Here is a 21,233-nt window from a genome sequence, read left to right on the forward strand (position 1 = left end):
TGCTCTCACTTCTGAGGACTCAGAGGCCACACCGTTACTTCAGTCCACACTTGGTAACTACCCCCCTCTGGCCCCTCCAGGCCCAGTATTTACTCCCACTTACTGAAAACCAGATTTTTTTAAAATGGCATTTTAATTAATCTGAACTGCTACTGTGTGTCAGGGGTGGGGGTGGGGAAGATGGGCTACTTTGCCCAGAGACAAGCTCATGTATTCTAGGATTCTACTTGCCTTGTTTTTATTTTGTTTGTTTTTTTGTTTTTTTGTTTTTGTTTTTGTTTTTGTTTTTTTGCACTAGCTCAATGTAATTTGCTCCAGCTCTTTGGGCATGTTCATGTGTTATTGTAACTCACTTCCGTGTAGTGAATTTCTAGTGGAAAATATCCAAGAGAAAGGGAAAGTTGCCCTGTACCACCATGGAACCTTGAACATGGGATTTGGGATAGTATAGGTTTTGTTTGGTGTTAGCCTAAGTCCTGAACTGGTCTGCAAACCTGCTCTGTTTAGACACTGTAGGGCACCTGAGCCCAGTAAAGGTCGGTGTAGTAGTTTGAATAAGCGTCCCTCATTGACTCAGGTATCTGAACACTTGATCCCCAGTTGAGGGAACTCTTTGGAGGAGTTATGGAACCTTTAGGTTCAGTCTTGCCTTACTCCCCATTCTTTCAAAGCTTCCCACTAAGCTGATGAAGTACAGCCACCCGTTGCCAGGCCATCCCTGACACTATGAAGAACATCTACTTCCTGGATTCATAAGCTGCAATACAATCTCTTTTATATAAGCTGCTTTTGGTCAAGATATTTTATCTAGCAGCAAAAAGCAACTGATGCAGCCGGATACTACAAAGGAAACAAAAAGTCACATGATGGGGTTAGCACTGGGAACAGCAGGAAGGAGCCAGGCGAGCTGTCACCCAGAAAATGGTACTACTGTTCTAATGGAGTATTTTCTACCACATTAGTGATGGCAGTTCAACATATTTGGGAATTCCCCCTTCTTTTTTCTCTAAAGAATATATTTTATAGTAGAAAGGAAATAAAAAGTAGACTTTGCTTTGTGGTAATGATATCATGACAATTACATTTCTGGGCATCTATACCAGATGCAACCAAAACATTAATTAGAAAATGGGAATACAGGGATCTTCCTTGAAGATGCTACATAAAATTTTGCAATTCCCTCTCATCATTTAGATTGTAGCCGAAAGTACTCAGAGAAAGAAACAAGTCAGAGGCCTGACAGAAGTTTTCTTTCCCTGAAGCTCTTCTGCAGTTGAACAAAAGCTTGAATTGGCACTTGCCTTCTCTTACTCATCCCCTTTACCTTGGTAGCCAAGGAGTGTGCTGCTCCGGCTTCCAGGAGGACAGAGGCTACATCGACCTGCCCTTCCCGAGCTGAGATGTGTAGTGGTGTGTACCCATTTGTCGTGGCTGCGTCTGGGTGAGCCATATGTTGTAGAAGCAGCTGGACAATTTCCGTCTTACCCAGGCGGGAGGCAATATGTAAAGGCGTCTGTTCCTCCTACAACTCAAGGCAAGTGGTCAGTTAGGTCCCGCCAAACCCAACCTAACTAGTAACGCGTGCTTCTCAAACATTTGTATCTTCTTCCTCCAGTGTCTGGGAACTTCCACTCAAAACCAAACTGTTATCACCCTGCTACGGCTTTATTTGTATTTGTTATAGAAGTAATCGATTTGATCACAAAAATTTCTCTTAAAATTTTTAAAAGATTGTATATGTCTGTTTATGTGTATGAGAGCATGTATGGCAGTGCACCCTGCATGTACAGTTGCCATGGAAGTCAGAAGAGACATCAAAGACCCTAGAACTGGAGTTATAGACTGATGTGAGCTATTATGTGGATGTGGAAACCAAACTCCAGTCTTGTGCAAGAACAGCAGGTACTCTTAACCACTAAGCCCTTCCCTTAGACTGTTAAAAAAGCATGTGTGTACATTCATAAATTTCGTAATTGTTTGATGAACACACAAAACCATCTCCTAACTCCTTGTGTCTTCAACCCTCTCTTATGGTTACTTAACAAGGCGAACTTGTGATTTTGAAGGAGAAAGAAACCGAGTCCAGAAATCCTAAGACCTAGATTCTCCTCCAAGAGCTTTCCCCGAGAGGCGTGATCCATTCTGGGAACTGGATCAAGAAAAAAGACCCAAGGAACCTGAAAAATGCTATTTCCACTTCCCTTCTGAGCCAAGGACACAAATGCTGGCCATTTTGTTCCCGGAGAACTGCGGATAAAGACTGCATTGTAATATGATTTAAAGAGATGCGGTTCCACAAAGCTTTGCAGATGGGCCTGCGAAGCACATCCAGGACTTCAAAGATGAAATGGAACTCTGGCAAAAAGAAGAGAGAGTGCACTCTCTGCCAAGTGTTTTTGGGTTGTTTTTTTTTTGTTGTTGTTGTTGTTGTTTTTTCTAGAAACACAGAGGATGGAGCTGAGGAGAAGGGGCAGGAAGGACATACTCAGCAAGGCTCATGAGACTACCTAACTCCAACATATAGTCATAAATAATGTCCTCAAGGTTAAAAGAACTGGAAAAAGAACCACAGTCTCTTATAAAAATAAAATTGAGTGTACTTCTAGGGATGCAAGGAGGTGTGCCTTTATAATCTTCCCCCTGGGTAAGTCATCACAAAAGTGGGGAAGAGCAAGTTGGCCAGGGAGAAAGGTGAACAAAGAAAAAAAATTATAATAAATCTGTTCAAATAAATATAATACTTTAACATTATTTTTTAGGTCTATAGGAAGAAATGAAATAGCATCATATGAATTTCAAAGTAGGAGAAATTAATAAGTAGTAGCAACACAATTATTTTACCAATAGATTTGGAGTTTTATAAAAATCTACAATTCACAACTTTCTTTCATGTAAGATGTATATATGACTTGTCCTACAATAGATACCCAAAGAAAGCCTAAGAGAATGTATCACTGAACAATTTTTTTCCAGATGAAGTGAACAAGAATGCAATGAGGTCTCAAAGACTGCCCAAGGTCATTAAGCTATAAAAACAGACACTAAAGATAGACACAGTAAGATGACCATGAAGGAAATGACCAGGACAAGATGATTTTTGACAGGAGTGAACAGAACAGGAATGAGTGACAGGTGAGCAAAGCAACCAGTGTCCCATCAGGACCCTGAGAGGAGCTTTGGTGACTGCAGCTGGGTTCTCTCGGAGGCCGCTGCCGGGACAGCCCAATGAGGTGGCCAGAGAAACTGATACACTCAAATGCAGATTAAGTTTTTAGGTAATTAATTTAATTTTGTGTGTATGGGACAATCGTGGGTGTTAGAGAGCAGGGGAAGATTGGGGCGATGGTGACCTTTGGATCTCTAGTCAACAACCAACCTGGAACTAGTAGTGGTTACTGGGACATGGTTAAATGATTAACTATACTTTCCTGGCTCTCAGACCCCAGAGGAGTAAAGTATGTGTTTGATTGAATGATTGCTTGTTTACATAAAAGTTAATAAATGTCTCCCCTGCTTTTAAAGTAGTGTGGTATATTCCCATCGGAAAGTAGAAAAGAAAACATAAATTCTGCTAAGAAAATCCTTTAATCTTTAAGTGGGTATAGAGGGATTTTTTTTTTCAGGTTTGAGCAATTATTTCTTTCTAGAGCTGCAAAACTTGTATCTGTTGACCCAGGCTAAAGTTAATGGAAACCAAGTCAAAGAAGAGGTGGGGGAGGCGGTGGAGAAGACTCACAAGAATGGGCAAAGTCACAAGGAGTCATGTTCCCCTGACCCTTTCCAAAACAAGGCTTTCCTTCTCACAAAGCACAAGTGACTAGGCCACAGCCTAGACAGGAAGTATGTGGTCCCTGCCGCACTGTGGATGCTTACTGTTTATTTTGCTCCTAGGCAACCAAAATCAGGGAGACTTGCTGAGTCCCAACTTTTTCCAAAAAGACAGAAAGAACAGCTGGGTCAAGGTTTAAAAACTTGGTGTGATTCCTGCTACTAATGGTCCCAAAACCCAGATCTGTTGGCAGCTGAGCAAAAATTTGGCAGCTACGTTACAAATTAGCTTAAGCCCAGGGGTCCTGCCATTCATTGCTCAGACCCAAAGGCAAAGGCCAGGTCCACAACTGTGCCAACAGAACAAGTCTCTAAACAAGACAGATCCCAGGAGGCAGACCTTGGTGGGCTTCTGACTTAAATCCACTGAAGATGATGGACAAAGAGGGTCTCCCTGAGGGGGAAAGGACCAAGGCCAACATATGGCTCACCAAGGGATGAATGAAAGGGTGCTCTGTTGCTCTGCTTGCCAATCTGTCTGGGAACGTATATCTCATGCTCTGGGCTGGCAAGGACGTGCTACCTGTGCTTCTGTTCTTTTGGGAGGATGGTGCTGGACACTGCCTTGCTGGTCTATTTGGGTGCCCTAGCCATGATTGCAACTTCAGCCGAAGCTTTCACTTGTAAAATTAAAAACATTATTGTGATCACATATATTTCCTTTGGTTATCTACTGAAAGTAGAGAAAACACGATTGATTGATTGTTTACATAAAAGTTACTAAATGTCTCCCCTACTTTTAAAGTACTTTGGTATATTCCCATCTGAAAGTGGAAAAGAAAACATAAGTTCTGCTAAGGAAAATCTTTTAATCTTTAAGTGGGTATAGAAGGATTTTCTGTAGCCTTTGGCTAAATGACAATGGCATAGTACTTCAAAAATCTACACGGTGAACTACAGACAACTAGGAGCTCTTGCACATGCGCCCAGTGTAGTTAATGACTAGAATTTGAAGACATTTCCTCTTCCGGAAGGGATAAGTACCAAAATAGTAGTATTAGAATAAGAAGGGAAATTTCCATGTGTATATGACTAGGAGGTAGAACCAGCCATACTTGCTTGTTTTCCTGCCCAGTGCCTGATCACTCTCTTCTGAGAGCAGTGCTTCCTTTTTTTTTTTTTTTTTTTTTTTTTCCTTTTTTTGGTGGAGGTAGACATCTGAGAGTTCTCATTGCTCTATACGAGATGTCATTCATTGCATTCCAACCCCTAAATAGGTTGTGCCATAAGCAGGGACCAGGATTGATCCCAGGCTCTGGGGTAGAATATGACTAGAAACCACTCATTTTCTTGGTGTGGGGGCAGAAGGAGAGCTAGAAAACAGGGATAGCTCTATACTTAGAAATGAGAGCCTAAGATCATGACAGCTTGCTGGCTTCCTTCTGTAAGCCACATGCCAGTCTGTGGGACTTCACTGGGTGAGGAATTACTGTCTCCCTGCAGAGCCAGTTAAGAGAAAAGTCTCAGGGCCACGGGAGAAATTCTGTGCCCACAGTTCATCAGTGAAATCTTGAATTTTAGGACACTAAACTACCCTTCCACACAAGGCTGCACTGAACATAAAATAACTTGTGTGAAAATGTTTTATGAATCATGTAACATTAAGCAAGGTTCTAGGAAAACATTAAGGGATTCGGTTAAACAAAGGCCAAAATCTCATGGCCCAAATGCACCTGAAAACAAGGCTTAAAAGGGAAATCTTGGCTCCAAATTGCTATAAATATCACAGTAGTATATCGTGAGATAGGAGTCGTTGGCACGGCCTGGGAACTTATTAGGTATGTAGGAAAGTGCCCCAGCCTGCAATGAAGAAGGTACATTGTGGTTACTACACAAAGTAGCATTTGGAGAGCAGGGACCTTGTTCATAATAGAGAGATGTCATGCTAAGGGATCTCAAGTGCATCTGGGAATACAAATGGTAAAAACTGAAAAGAAAAAAATAATAGCAGGTGAAACTTATATTGAAAAATAGAAAGAAGTAGATGTTTCTTTATGAAGAGCAAGTGTGATTGCAAAGGAGAGGAAAAAAGATGGAACCTTCATGCCAAATACATAAAACATTGAGTGAACACCACAGTATTCCACAGGAAGGAGGCTCCAACTAGTCCTGTACATATGGAGTTCCAGACTGCATCCAAAGATGTTCATCTCCTGGCTAGTTAGCTTCAGCTGTCAAGTTGACCCAGTCAGAGTTATCTGAGGGAGGGGGGTGGTCTCAGCTGGAGGACTACTGGCCTATGGGCTCATCTATGGGGTGTTTTCTTGATTGTTGACTGATATGGGAGAGCCCAGGCCACTTTGAGCGGGACCACCCATGGCAGTGGTCCTGGGTGGTCTATGAAAGCAGGCTGAGCACAAATCAGAGGGAGGTGTCAGTAAGCAGTTTTTCTCCATGCTCTGAATAAACCCCTGCTTCTAGGTTCCTGCCCTGATTTCTTCCCTCAATGATTGTGACCTGAAAGTTTAAGATGAAATAAACTCTTTTTCTCTCCAAGTTCTTAGTCATGGTGTTTGTCACACCAATAGACAACAAACTAGAGCAGCGTGCCGATAATAACGGATCAAATCAAAATACAAAAACTGTCTTCCATATGAAGAAATGAGTAAATATCTTTTCTAAACACAACAAATTTTAATTTGATAATAATTTAATTAAGAATATTAACAGGATTTATTTTAAAATAAATAATTGAAAAAAAAATCTTACTATTAAATGTGCATTACAAAATGTTACCAGGAACATTATCACAATTTCTAACATAATTAGAGAACTTTGTGAGTGACACCCAACAAGAATTGGTTGACCATGGAACTTTTTCTTTCAGTGCTGGAGTTTGAACCCAGGGCTTTGAGCATGCTGGGGAAAAGAACTTTACTAACAGAGCTATTTCTTAAACAGTGAAATCTAGGCAAACTTAAATGAAAACAAGAAAAAAGTCACATCATACAAAGACTACCTAAATAACAAAATCTCCAAAGAAATAAAAACATGATATATCTATGATGATTCTTTCTAAAGATTTGTTTATTTTACATGTATACATGACTTATCCTCATGTAGGTATGTGTACCATATGCTCATGTAAGTCAGAAAGAGAAGTGGAGTTACAGGTGACTGTGAGTCAGCATGTGGTGTTGGGAATCGAACTCAGGTCCTCTGTAAGAGCAACCAGTGCTCTCAGCCACTGTGTCACCGCCCCAGACCCAGTGGTGATTTTTAATGATATATATTGCACTGTACTTATGTGAAGGATAGAAAGGCAGGTGAGATCTAAAACCAAAGTCATACCAGGGCTGCCTGTATACTGTCAATTCCCCCATGACCACGGAAATCATCATTAAAACGTATGTGGTAAATCCATAGAGTCTGGGAATGCTATGCAATCCTGCAGAAGACTTGGGGAGTTTGCATCCAAGTCTCATACTTCAAGAATAAAGATGCAGAGGTTGAGTAACCTACATTAGATTACTTACAATCTTAACAATTCTGGTGTTCAGAGACATTTTCTTCATGACGTCATAGTGGTATGGCTCAAGATAAAATGAGTTGTAATGAACTCATCTAAGATGGAAGAAGGGAGGTCATGTCTAAGTAGTCCATGAGAATCTCAGTGATGTGGACTTCAAACATCAACAGGACAACACGGAAAATGAAAAAGAAGATACAGTAGGGCTAGGAAGTGTGGCTACTTTTAGGAAAGAAAGACTGCAATGCAGAGGAAGGAGGATTATTTTTTTTTTTTTAAGGAAGGAAAAAAATCAAGCTGTGAGGGATTTAGAACTGCCCAGGAACAGACAAGTGTGATAAGGTGCCTTCCAGTGCCAACTATCCAGGAATAATAAAAATGCCGAGCAGAGAGAAAAGGAGACATCACAGCAAAAAGGAAGATATAAAACAAGTGAAGGTAAGGCATTAGAACTTTGAAGACATTTTGTTTTTAGGTAACTTGGAAAGAATCAGTATGCAAATCTGATTGTTTCTGATGGTAAAGAATGAGGTTTCGTATACATAGTGCCATCAAGTACAAGCAAGACTTAAATTTACAGAACAAATAAATGTGAAAGTGCTTTCTATCAATAAAGCCTGATTAAATTAAAGTTGATGCTATAATCTATCTCTTGTATGTAAAATTTCTTAAATATAACTACATTCCATTCAAATGTTCCAATAACTTGAGCGTATTTCCACTGCATACATTTATATATTATTTCTTTTTCTAATGTGTTATTGATCTGATGCTCTCACTTTGATGCCCTCCTGTTACCTATCAACTTGACTAGATTGAGAAACACCCAGAAGGCTGGGAGAGCATGCTTCTGAGTGTGTTTGTGAGTGGATTCCCAGAGATAACTAAGGGGTGTGGAATAAATTTTCCCTAATTGTGAACATCACCATCCAAGAGACTTGGGTCTCTGGAAGAACTGCACTAGCAAAGGCATGCACCCTCTTTGCTTCCCAGGCACTGTGAAGTATAGCTTTGTCCTGCTGTGCTATTTAGCCTCATACCATGCCCAGAAATATAGAACCATCCAACCATAGTCTCAAATCTATTGGGCCAGTAAGCCCAAATACTTCCCTTTCAGTTATTTCTTCAGATATTTATCTCAGTAATGGAAAGACAACTGATATGTACATTGTGGAATTTCAAAATCAAGGAAGGGGGTCTCAAGTACTATAGAAGAACGCTGGTGCGTCAGCACCTACCCTGGCTCTGGCATCCACAAGAGCACCATTTCTCAGGAGACAACGGACCACTTCCACCTGCCCGGCCCGGGCTGCCATATGAAGTGCTGTCTCACCACGCTGCCAGAAAAAAACAGAGATTATCCAATCATAAATAAACCCATTGTTCTGGACAGCAAAGAATCAAGATGTCCCTTTTGGTGAAATTCAGCAAGCTATCCAAGGGTATGAGTGATGTGTGAGAAGGCATAATTGTCCAGTTTAGAAAAACATAGTTTGCATCTTCTTTCTCTTTAGAAGGACAAATGTTTATAAATATTTTCCATCAATGACAAACTAGTGAACTTACCCAACCATCCAAGGATACCCCGTGGATTAGCTTCACAATCTTGTGTAACTTACATAGGGCTTGGGTGACGATGTGATCCTTTATCCTATAAACCTAAAATCTGTTATCCATCCCATTCAATGAGAAACTCCAGATGTCAATGGTCAACACATTGCAGAAATAAATCACATCGCTTATACCATACATATTTTCTTTTCAAACTTCAAACCTTACTTCTGAGCAAAATCTTTTGTCTGACTTGTCGTTTTGCTGTGAAATTAGACTACAACTACTCATATGAGAAACCTACTTTTTCCAGAAGGCCCTGTGCTTGTTTTAATGAGCGCATTTGATTATAGGTGGTAATGCAGACAGCTACTAAGAGGTGAGTAAAGTAGCTGTTAACAGTTTCGTCTGCTACATGGATATCATGTCAGTCCTCAGATTTCTATGCCACACTCAGGCCTGACAGACTCCTCAGGAGACAATGCAGAAGGGGGTTAGAGACAAGAGATTATTCTCATAGGAAAATCTGTTACTGCTGAAGGGGGCAGGGATTCAGTCATTCCGATAATCCCATAGTTAGAGCACAATATTAGAAGAAAACAAGTTGACTCAGCACAACTGTTCTAGAAGGCAAACTGACAATAATCAAACAGGGGAACATATTCCACATGAACTAGATTGACTTTAATCATGCCTGTGTTGGCATGGTAGGTGTCTGAAAAACTCCAGTGAGTAATACCTTGAGTCTCTGCATAAAGTACTCTGAAATCTAAAAGCTTTAAAGTGAAATTCGTGGAGTTCGTTGCTCACTGCTCATTTTTCTGCCCATGAAGACATCCACTGATTTTATATATATATATATATATATATATATATATATATATATATATATATATATATATATATATACACACACACACATATATATGTATATGTGTGTATGTATGTATGTAAGTATGTATGTATGTATGTATGTATATTGGCATGTACACCTCCATACCAGAAGAGGGCACCAGATCACAATATAGTTGGTTGTGAGCCACCGTGTGGTTGCTGGGAATTGAACTCAGAATCTCTGGAAGAGCAGACAGTGCTCCTAACTACTGAGCTATCTCTCCAGCTTTGGCGGTTAAGAGAAATGTGTGTCATATGATGCGATTAGAAGGCACCAAACCTTTGCCTTGAATATTCTATTCTCCACTGACAGCTCATTTGTCCTTATTTTTCTGATAGCAAATTTTTACCTTATAAAGCAAATGTATATGAAACATGTTTTTTTATAAAATGCCATTAGTTAAGATTTCAGTAACTCTCCAAATTCATGATGAGAGTTTTCCTCTTTGGGCATGAGTTTATGCTTTTTTCTTTTGTCATTCATGCATGTCTAAATAAATGAGACTGTTATCTTATGATTACAGGAAGATAAAAACTCACATTTTTGTTTCTAGGTCTGATGAATGTTAGCTATTTTGCTGTTGGTAGCAATAAGGCAAAGAAATTCTTTTCAGAAATTAAGTCAAATATACTCCCAGGAATTTCTATGTAATGTTGAATTTACATGTTTATTTTTAAGCCACACTTTATTTATAAGGTTTGAAAATATGAAGTTATTTCTAATACTAGTCATTTAAATATTTTTAAAACCTTACTTATATTAAGTTATCTTTTGGCTTTTTCACATTTAAAGTTGATGAGTGACAAATATATTATATAATATATATTTTATAGAAGACACTGAGCTTCATATTCCAAGACAAATTGCATATATACTGACATTTAGTCACCATGCTTTATAAGAATTGTCTTGTTTAAGTCTTATTTAGTGACTTTGGGGTAACAAGCATTTACTATAAACTGTGTCTCTAATACTTATGTCCCCATTATTTATGCAGAACTATAAGGAAAGAAAGTCAGCAAATATTGTCTTAATCAGGTAGAACCATATATTTCCAGATTGGCATGATCTCCTTATTTTAAAATACTTAATTTCAGAGATCGGTTAAAAACAATAAATATAATATAAAGTGGGAACTTAACCATAAATCTGCTAATTGGTTACAAGAAGATAGAAATTCTTAGTGCCCTGTGTTGTATTCGCAAGAGCCCTTGAATGCTTCCTGTTCTACTCTGGCAGTTGTCAGTGAACACTTTAGGGGTGTATCATATAACACAAGTGGCCAGGTAAAGATTACATATAAGTTTTCTGAGAAAGGAAGTTGTCAGAAAAAAAAAATTGTATCTGCAAATGTCTGAGTTCTTGGTGCATCTTATGCTTGGTGTGAAATTTCAGACAAAACACAACTGGCAGGAGAATGCCAGTTCATGCATATGTTCATGTCCAAAGCGAACACCAAGAGTCATGCCTCTCTCACAGCTTCGAAACTGGCTCAGCAGACAGCGACAGCGACTCCCACTCGGGTTGCATCTGCTTGGAAAGCATCAAAGCACAAGAGACAGGATGCAACACGATGCCAGCAACACACAGAGGTGCCAGGGGTGGGTGTGCCGAGGCCAGGACATGACTGACACTGTCACAGCAAGCAGGCAGTCGTGTCCACACAGCATAGTAATCGACTCTCAGAGTTTTGGATCCGGTAGCAATGTCTCAATAGCTTGAGAACACACAGTTAACAGGCACCACACTACTAGAGAAAGTAATATTCCTCTAAATGAATGGCTGCCAGATTAAGCAAATAAAAAGGTCAGGGGCCCATTTTCATTTTAATTCCAGACAATCAGGTAATTATTTTATCATGTCTCAGCAGTTTGCATCTACTTACACTCAAAGGAATTCAGCATTATCTGGAATTAAAATGGAGTCTTAACCAGCAACCTACCCTAACTCCTATCTGAAGGATATAGCTTTCAAAATAAAGTAAAAACACAAAAAAACTATGGAGGATCCTGTTGTGAAAGGCTGGCTAGCAGGTGCTTCCAAGGTGCTTGTTTGGAGTTGGCAAAAGGGAAATACTATGAGGATAAACAGACCAAACCAATGAGGAAATTTGGGATGACTGCCATGTGAGAGCTGAACGTTAGTTGACAAGCCCATTCCCAAGTCTAAGATTCTTTCAAAGCCTGAAACAATCAGAATACTAGAAACCTATGTGCAAGCCTAAATCTCTCCATGCCTAAGGAGACTACCCACCCATTCAATAATCAGCAAACTATTTGGTGTTGGTCACCTAAGTGCTTAAGATGTTTGTTGGCTTTTTAAAAAGAATTTACAAAAATCTCTACCTAAAGAAATTTCACCCAATGTGGTTGTGCGTGCCTTTAATCCCAGCACTCAGGAGATAGAGGCAGGCAGACCTCTGAGTTTGAAGCCAGCCTGGTATACATTGTGAGTGCCAGGACAGCCAGAGTTATGTAAATAGACCCTGTCGCAAAAACCCAAAAAGGGGGGAAAAATTTCAGCCAAACTCTCCATTTAATACAATACATATATCACTGTGGTAACATAATACCACCATTGCTTCTGTTATCCACAGATATTGAAATGCAAGTAAGAAAAGTGGAATTGATCCAGAAAATCATCCATTTCCCTTAGAAATAGATCCATTTCCCATATGCCTTTGAAGTAGGATCTTACAATTCTTTGTATTTCTTCAGTGTCTGTTGTCATGTCTCCCTTTTCATTTCTGATTGTGTTGATTTGGATAGTGTCTCTCTGCCTTTTAGTTAGTTTGGCTAACAGTTTGTCTATCTTGTTGATTTTCTCCAAGAACCACCTCCTGGTTGTGTTGATTCTTCGGATTGTTCTCTTTGTTTCTAATTTATTGATTTCAAACCTGAGTTTGATTATTTCCAGACATCTACTCCTCTTGGGTGTTTCTACTTCTTTTTTTTTCCCTAGGGCTTCCAGCTATGTCATTAAGTTGCTTTTGTGGGCTGTAACAATTGAGATGTAATTTGAATAAATTAATTAAAAAAAGAAAAGTGGCAAACATAGCAATAACAAAAACAAAACAAAGCAAAATGGCAAAAGTGGTGAACCCATTGGAGTGCTTTACTTGAAAGTTACTGCCCTGTGTGTAAGACTGTTCAGGCTCAATTTCTAAAAAAACTGAAATGAAACAAAAATCTAAAAATTGTAGGAAATGACAAATCCATACATTATAAGAAAAAGAGAATTTGATATTGAGTAAAATAATTCCGAGTACTGATATGTATCTGTATCTGTTTATCTTTTGATAAGAATAAATGAAAGCAAAAGATTAGCAAAAAGATGAATTATTTTCTCTCTGTACGTGTCTTTCTTTCTGTCTGTCCATCTCTCTCTCTCTCTCTCTCTCTCTCTCTCTCTCTCTCTCTCTCTCTCTCTCTCTCTCTCTCTCTGTGTGTGTGTGTGTGTGTGTGTGTGTGTATAGGCTAGGGATTCAGATGACTTCCTCAGTTCAGGGTCTCTAACAGAACCTGGAGCTCACCAGTTCATTTAGACTAGCTGGCTATGAACCGTGGGGGTCCTCTTATCTGTCTCCAAGGCCAGCACTGAGATTGCAGAACCACACAGGACTTTTAATGTAGGTGTCAGGGATGGAACTCAGGTCATCATTCTTACAAGGTGGCCACTATAATGACTGCTCTATGAGTTCATTAAGCATCCCCCCCACCACCACAAAAAGAAGGGTATACTAAAGTCACATTTGGAAATGCCTCCTGCACCTGGTGACTAAGTACAGACCTGAAATTCTTTAATCACTTTATGCTCTCAGTTTTGAATAATATAAAGTGTATCAAATAAATTGAGATCTCCAATAGACTCTGTCTAAGCACCACAGCCTTCAAAAACTACATAAAATACAGAGAATGAGAATGTGTAGGAGAGAGAACTGGGCATTCTATTTCATAACTTAAATGGGGAGAGCTATCCCCCAATTAGCACATGCTGCAGGCAACAGCCACAAGTATGACCCTTTTAATAATGACCACTAACATTCATGTAGGGAGAATAATTCTGTTGCATAAGCTTAAATTTTTTTTTTTTTTTTAATCTTATGTGGTCCTGGCAAGTGTCTATTCTGAATGAACATGTACCGTGGGTTCTCCTTCCCTAGGGAGAATTTGTACCAGACAATTTGCCATGAAACAATGAAAAGAGAGATTTTAAAGGGTGGTTCAGGACAGCAAGAGAGATACATGTATCAAGTGAAAAATCCTAATTTAGACCAGAGAGAATTCTGGAACACCCAGTACTTATTGGCAGAAAAAAAGGTGCCCAGACACCAGCATTCATCTCAGAATATGGTTGACAACTATTTCAGGCATGAGGAGCCTCCACTGCTCATATGAATAAAATCAAAGTTAAAGCTCAGTATATATATAATGGGGGTGCTTTTATATCAATTATCCTCATTGCTGACCTATCTGGCTAGGCTTTGCTAAGTTTGAGTATGGAGCATATTTCAATTAAAATTATCTGGAATATAATGCAGTCAAGTGAATGAGTGTGAGCCCTAAAGGCTGGGCTGCAACCTGCCATTCACTTCCAGGAGTACGTGCATGTCTGAGGGATGCTGTCAAGGCTGGCTCAAACTCACAATCCACCTGTCTCAGCTTCATAAGCCTTGGGATTTAAGATGTTTATAACTGCCTTAGGGAAGTTTAAAAAAAAATTTCGATTTACAAAATACATTAGATGAACCTCTAATCTGTCCACACCCAGGATCCTAAGCTGTGTCAATGCCTAGCTTCCGTTTTGTTTTCTGACATGTGGCCTCTGCATTCAGTAAAGTTCCAAACGTTATTTTACGAAACGTTTTCAGAGGCCCATCACTGAGCTCTGACGACACACACACACACACACACACACACACACACACACACACACACACATGCTCTCACACACCCACTCCGCTCCTCTCACTCTTTCTCCCTGTGGTTATTCTGACCCAAGCCATACTCACAATGTTAGTGACATCTGGAGAGGCTCCGTTCTGCAGTAGAAGGAGGACAATGTTCAAGTGGCCCATGAAGGCAGCCACATGTATTGGTGTGAGGCCAGACTGCGAAACAAAGCAACAGCAGTTTTACTCCTCTGCACTGTGGGCTTTGGGGCTTCTTCAGATAAATACAAATGAGTGAAGAGGACAGAAGATGGGTGAGAGGAAGAGGAAGGCGTAAGTGAGGAAATGTTTGCTGAGAAGCTGAAACACTTTTCTACCTCTGTTATAGCTTGAATTGAAGCCCCATATTTCACCAGCAGTTCCATGACTTTGATGCGGTTTTTCTTGCAGGCAATGTGCAGTGGAGTAAAACCATTCTGTGCAAAAGACAATCGAGTTAGTTGAAAGCATGCAGAAACAATTCTCACGCAACTCCATGCTGGCACATCACAGGCGATAATGTTACATCATCACATGTCACCATCTCTTCAGTTCCTATATAGGTGGTGAACTTTGGGAAGACAAGTGGCGGTGTGTTTGATATAAGTATTGAAATTTGTTTCTGTCATTCTGAGTGCATACAGAGGAAACAAAAGCAGAGAAAAGTATGTGAGCCTGCCTTCCAGAGAAGAAAAACTAGGAGAGCAATTTCATTTTAGATGGCATAAGGTGTTTTAGGCTGTCTTGACTGGTTGGGTGATGGAGGAAAAGATGGAGTGAGTAGAACTATTATTTTGATGATGAAGGGCCAGTTTCTCAGAGCATAAGAATTGTTCTTCTACTTTCAAAAAGCTAGCAGTAAGACAGCTTTATAAAAACTGTTTCAGCTTTTCTACTATTTTCTTAGGAAGAGTTCCAGATAAGACCAACAGGCATAATTATGCTGACAATATTTTTATGAGAAGTTAAATTTTATATTATATCATGTATCCCAATCAGATGCATTTGATTTTATAAAGAAACGATTAAGTTCCCAGATATATTTTATTTTACATGGAAATGATTACATTCCTGGATACTTTCAAGAAAGATATGGTGAATTTCTGGGATGGCTACCAGAGGATACCTCTGAGAGCTAAAGTTAACTGGGGCTTCTGGAAGGCACTTGTAGCTTGGTAAACCAGGTTACTGTTCAGGAATTGGAGAAATCACATGAAAATTTACCAAGTCCCATACTAAGTTGTTATGCATTCATCTTCTTAGTTGAATAATAGTCCCTTACAGAGTGATACCTATCTTTCCAGTTAACACTTTTAAATGCCCCAGTGAACTGAGCATCATTTGACAGTTTTATATGGTCTCACTCGGCTGGTGATTTTGTATTCTTTACAGTGGAGTAATCAACATCATTGGTTGAGTCATGTCTCCTGTTTATAAATTATGTCATAACTCAGAGATAAGTAGCAAAATGTGCATGTGGCATTAAAATTCATGCAATTAATCACCTGTGATGCTCCATAATCATTGCTATTTAATAAAAAGTACTTTCGACTTATGAGAAAATTAATGTCTTCACATATTTTCACATGACTCTGGAGGTATGGTCACATTCTAAGTAATTAGCAATAAGTGGATTCTGCTGAAATTTTTCAAATAAATCAATACGTTCAATATCTGATAATTTAATTGATTTACTACTTTACTTATGGATCAAATGTTTGATTGACTTCTGAGATTCGGTGATCTCACTGATCCCAGCCTGGCCTCAAACTTGCTATGTTTCTAAGGATGATCTTGAACTTCTGCTCACCTGCCTCCACCTCCTGAATGCTAAGACTTTAGGCATGCGCCAGCACACCTGGTTTATGTGGTATTGCAGATCAAACCTAGGGTTTTGAACATGCTAGAAGAATGTTCTACCTACTCCCCTACTACCCTAGCTCAATACTTGTTTTGACACTAGACTCTAAAAACTGTTTGAAGTAAATTTTAATTAACATAAACCACGTAAGCATATAAGAAAACAATGCGCTCTTAGATTGGGAATTAGAAAACAAACAGCATAAATTAGTACCTGCCTATTGCACTAATTGGTTAGGCTGGACGTGAAGCAAGAAAGATTATTCCTTATTAGACTGTGGGAGATGTAAAGCTGTTCTGGGGATGGCCTCCTACAATCGAGCATGTCATGGAATGCTTCCTTTAAAATGCTTTGCAAAGCCATAATACAACAAGCACCACCCAGAACACGGCTGGGTAGTCAGTCCATGAAAAACATGTCCAAGTGACCTCTCCATTAGCTTATATCATAGGCTTTCCATAAAGCCAAATATATTTATCATTTTATAATTATTTCCTTAAAATATTAATAAAGATCAAAATTTTCATATCTATATCCTAACTCTATAAGTAATTAGAGGTACCTAGAACTAATTTTGGTTCCTCTGCCCCTAAACAGGGTTGTTTTCTGTCTAGTATTAGCTGTCCTAGATTTCAGCCTATAGACCAGGTGAGTCTTGAACTCAGAAATCTGCCTGCCTCTGCCTTCCAAGTTCTGGAATTAAAGGCATACACCACCACACTTGGTTATTTATTTTTTTTCTAACATCTAACTTCTACTGTAAAACTCTCATCATCCCAGAGTTTCATACTGTTTGCAATTCATGGGCTCCAGACAAATAATCGAGTGTTCTACGTCAACCTGTGCTCACTATCACTTAAGAAACTATGAAACATTATGCAAGCTGTCAGTTTTCAGGAAGCTTGGCAGATGTTAAGTGTGGATGTATAACCATGCGTTTGTGTTGGTGCCATTGGCTAATTAGTGTGATTTTGCTTTCTCTGGCTATAGATGGCAAATGTGGGTTGGGCCAGGTTTACCAGGGCTCTCGCATTTGGGTTGGCTCTCTTGTCCAGAAGGAGTTTGGTTACACGGTAGTGACCACAATGTGCAGCAACATGAAGGGCTGTCAGGTAGTCCAGGGTGACATCATCAACAGGCGCCTTGTGCTGTAGCAGGTGTTTCACACATTCCACGTGGTCCCCCTGTGCAGCCATGTGAAGCGGAGACAGCCCGTTCTGCACATTGGAACAAAGAAAAAATCAAGTCCATGTTTTGTTTTTATGACTCACATGTTTAGAGAACCTGACAAAGTCAATCTTGTTCTGTAGCACAGCTGGAAGCAGAAAAGATAACTCTACCGTAATATCTGAATGTAGAGCAGATTATGTTAGGGAAACGGGGAAGGAAAGAGTGTATTTAATTTTATAATAATAATCTTAAAAATGATATTACATGCCTTTTATAATATTCAGCTTGATTTTACAAACTATGAGAATATTATTAGATATATAGGAGTGATGGCTCATGCATAAATCATTTATAGCTAACACTAAATACAGCAGTCTACATTCAATTATCTCTCTACCTGTATTTCTTTACATATAAACAGAGGGGTATGTTGGTAAACGAGGGAACAGTGTTTCCACAGGTCAAAGCAGTAGGAAAAATTTCACCTTATCTTACGCTCAGGCTTTGGAAATTTTCTGAGACTCTTTTTTTTTTCCAATGATAGTATAAGACTTACTTTAAAGTAGGAGGGAAAAGACATATAAATGCTAGAAGAGCATGAAGCCAGAGGAGACCTTCATACCAATGGCCTCACAGCTCTCAAATTTGAGGATACTCTAGATGTGTGATTGTCAATATAACGCCAAATGGTTTTTGCCTTAATTGTTAAGGCGTCAATAGTAAAATGTAAGACATCAGGGTAAGCCTTTCTTCATGATCAGTCTAAGTAAAAACAATTCCCTATTTGGTGAAGTTGGTTCTCTCCTTTCACCTTTACATGGGTTCTGAGAGGCTTGTCTGACAAGTGCTGTTTAACCTGCTGAGCCATTTGCACACACCCCCTTTTATTAAGCTATGTAAATAAACACCAAGAAAACATTCACACAATTAGGAAAAATTAGAAGAGACTGTACTATTGTTCGTGCTTAACAAACACTCAGGAACCATCAATATAGTTTGTCAATCAAATATCTATTTTGGTAATCATAGTATCTGTTCAAAGTAGTAGGAACCGTGTTTGTATAATATCATAGAAAAGGTCCACAGCCCAATATCATCAGCAAGAAAGGTGACTTCAAGAATGAGAAACAGCTACAAATGAATATATGAAATCTTAATTGTGGTTGGTTGTGGGTGGAAGACTTCAAGGGAACTGAAAATATTATTTGTTTCTGAAATGAACTGCATTAGGAACCATTGCTTTGATATTTAGAAATCCATTAAACAGACTTTGAAAAGAAGAGCAGGTTGATAAGAAAGTACACATCAGAGGTGAAGGCGATGTCAAAGATAAAACAAACATGGCCATTGACAATGTTTGGACTGGAAGTTTTGAGGGCTCATCTGAAATTCCCATCATTCGCTGATGCCATTTTATCCACTTGAAGGTTATGTGTGAAACTGGCCACCACATCAATTTCTGTCTAACCCAAGTCCCCCTCATTATTTCCCACAATCCTTCTCATCCTTCCCTCCTAGCCCACCTCCACTCCTTTGTGTCAGCATCACCCTCAGAAATAGTTCCGACTAGGGACTACCACGGCACCAAGAAACAGGTAAGTGAGTTTCGCTATGCTTCCTGATCTCCATTTCAGGTCTCTCTAGAATTACTCTTAGTACTGCAGAAGCCTGCCTGTAAAAGATCCTCCTCCCACCCTACCTACACTCCCTGGGGACTCAGCCTCTTGATGCTGACCCAGGTCCTCCTGCCATTTTCCTGCTGCTCCTCTCAGCTTCTTTTTCCAGCCCATTTCCACTCCTTTGTGTCACTCATCAACCTACAGAACCACTCTTTACCAGGAACCCCACAGCATCACACTTGCTTCAGATCCAGAGTTTACAACAGCAACCAATGAACAGAGTACCCACCCAACAAAGACAAGATGAGATATCCACACCAAAAAAAATACTGCAAACATCATTATCAGATACCTAGATTGAGATGAAAAAAAAGACACAAAGAGCCAGGACAGTAGGCATCCTCCAGAAGCCAGAAACTCTACAGCATTATCCCCAGATAAATGCAGTTTAGCAGAAGCACAAGACAAGGATGTATTAAGAATATATTCAGGTAACCTAAGGAGAATATAGATTAAATGCCTTATTAAGACTACGAAGACTCAAACAGTTGAATTAAAACATTTCAAGACATAAAAGTAGAACTAGAATCACCAAAGAAAACCCAAACTAAAATAAAACTGGAAAAGAAAAACTTGGGATATCAAACAAAAAACCTCAGTGGTAAATCTCACCAGAGATTTCAAACCGTGGAAGAGAGAATTTCAGATCTTGAAGACAAGGTAGAAGAAATGAATAGCTCAGTTCAAGAAGATTTTAAAATTAAAAAAAAAAAAAAAAAAAAGAAAAAAGAAAAGAAAAGAAAAAAATCCAAGAACTCTGAGACACCATGGAAAGACCAAATCTATAAATAATATGCTTAGAAGAATAAGAAGAAACCCAGATCAAAGACATGGAAAATGGTTTTTAATACGATCATAGAAAAATTCCTGCAGTCTAAAGAAAGATATGCCTATCAAGGTAGAAGAAGCATATAAAGCAGCAAACAGACAGGACAAGAAAAGAAAGTCCCCATGACACATAGTAATAACCAAGGCACTAAATGTTCAGCACGAAGAAAGGATACTGAAAACTTTGTGGGAGAAAGACCAAGTACACAAAGGCAGACTTACTAGAACAATACCTGAGTTAGCAATAGAGAGTGTGAAAGCCAGAAGGGCACGGAGGTATTTTACACAGTCTCTAAGAGACAACAAATGCCATCCCAAACTACTGCCTGATGAGTTGGCAAAAGAGTATATGAGACAGAAGAAAAACCGGTGTAAGCCCTGTGTCGGGCGCACACAGGAAAGACCTCAAAGGGCAGTAAGGTGAGCAAATGAGGAGCGGTTCAGAGGCAGAAGAGACATTATGAGAGAGCTCAGGCATGGTCTGAAGGGCTGGGGCAACAGGATTGCCTTGGGTATGTGTAATGTGTACAGATAGGTTGTAGCTAGAACAGAAGCCAGTTTGGGCCTCTTGCAATGATCCAGGTGGGATCCTTGGTGGCAATGAGGCTGTCGAACAGCTTTTGGCTTAACGAGACATATAGAAGGAAGAGGTGACAGAGTGTAGAGTGAGAAAAAGAAGAGTCCAGCATGATTTGAGGCATTCCATTTGAGAACTTGAAAAAGTGAGATACCCATGAATGAAGGTACAAGATTCAAAGAGGATATGTTTACGAGTGGACAAAATATCATTTAACCTGCTTGGAGCTGTCCAGTAAATATTCCAGGAGGCACGGGGAGCTGCTATGAACATATAGGATTGTAGAAATATCCACACGTGTGTCAGCAGTGCATAGGCACTGCATAAAGATGAACTGCAGGAAACTTCAGAGCAAGGGAGTGAGGAGAGACAGAGCGTGGCCTCCAGAATTGCTAACAGCCAGAGGACTGTGAGTAAAGAGGAAACAGTCACAGAGACAAGGCAG

The 21,233-nt window shown here is 39.5% G+C and overlaps 1 protein-coding gene across 2 annotated transcripts in view; it reads right to left on the reverse strand.

Annotated features, from left to right (window-relative positions):
* Positions 1-21,233, reverse strand: part of Ank2 (ankyrin 2) — a 213,162-nt gene that overhangs the window by 93,974 nt on the left and 97,955 nt on the right. For both annotated transcript variants that reach the window (XM_051165831.1, XM_051165830.1), the window contains 5 exons: positions 17,554-17,751; positions 15,012-15,110; positions 14,755-14,853; positions 8,536-8,634; positions 1,325-1,522 (listed from right to left, as the gene is read on the reverse strand). In XM_051165831.1, the coding sequence (XP_051021788.1) occupies positions 1,325-1,522; positions 8,536-8,634; positions 14,755-14,853; positions 15,012-15,110; positions 17,554-17,751 (693 nt within the window). The remainder of the gene's footprint in view (positions 1-1,324; positions 1,523-8,535; positions 8,635-14,754; positions 14,854-15,011; positions 15,111-17,553; positions 17,752-21,233) is intronic.

Source organism: Acomys russatus, chromosome 23 (genome assembly GCF_903995435.1).
Source record: "Acomys russatus chromosome 23, mAcoRus1.1, whole genome shotgun sequence".
In the NCBI taxonomy this organism is placed as follows: domain Eukaryota; kingdom Metazoa; phylum Chordata; class Mammalia; order Rodentia; family Muridae; genus Acomys; species Acomys russatus.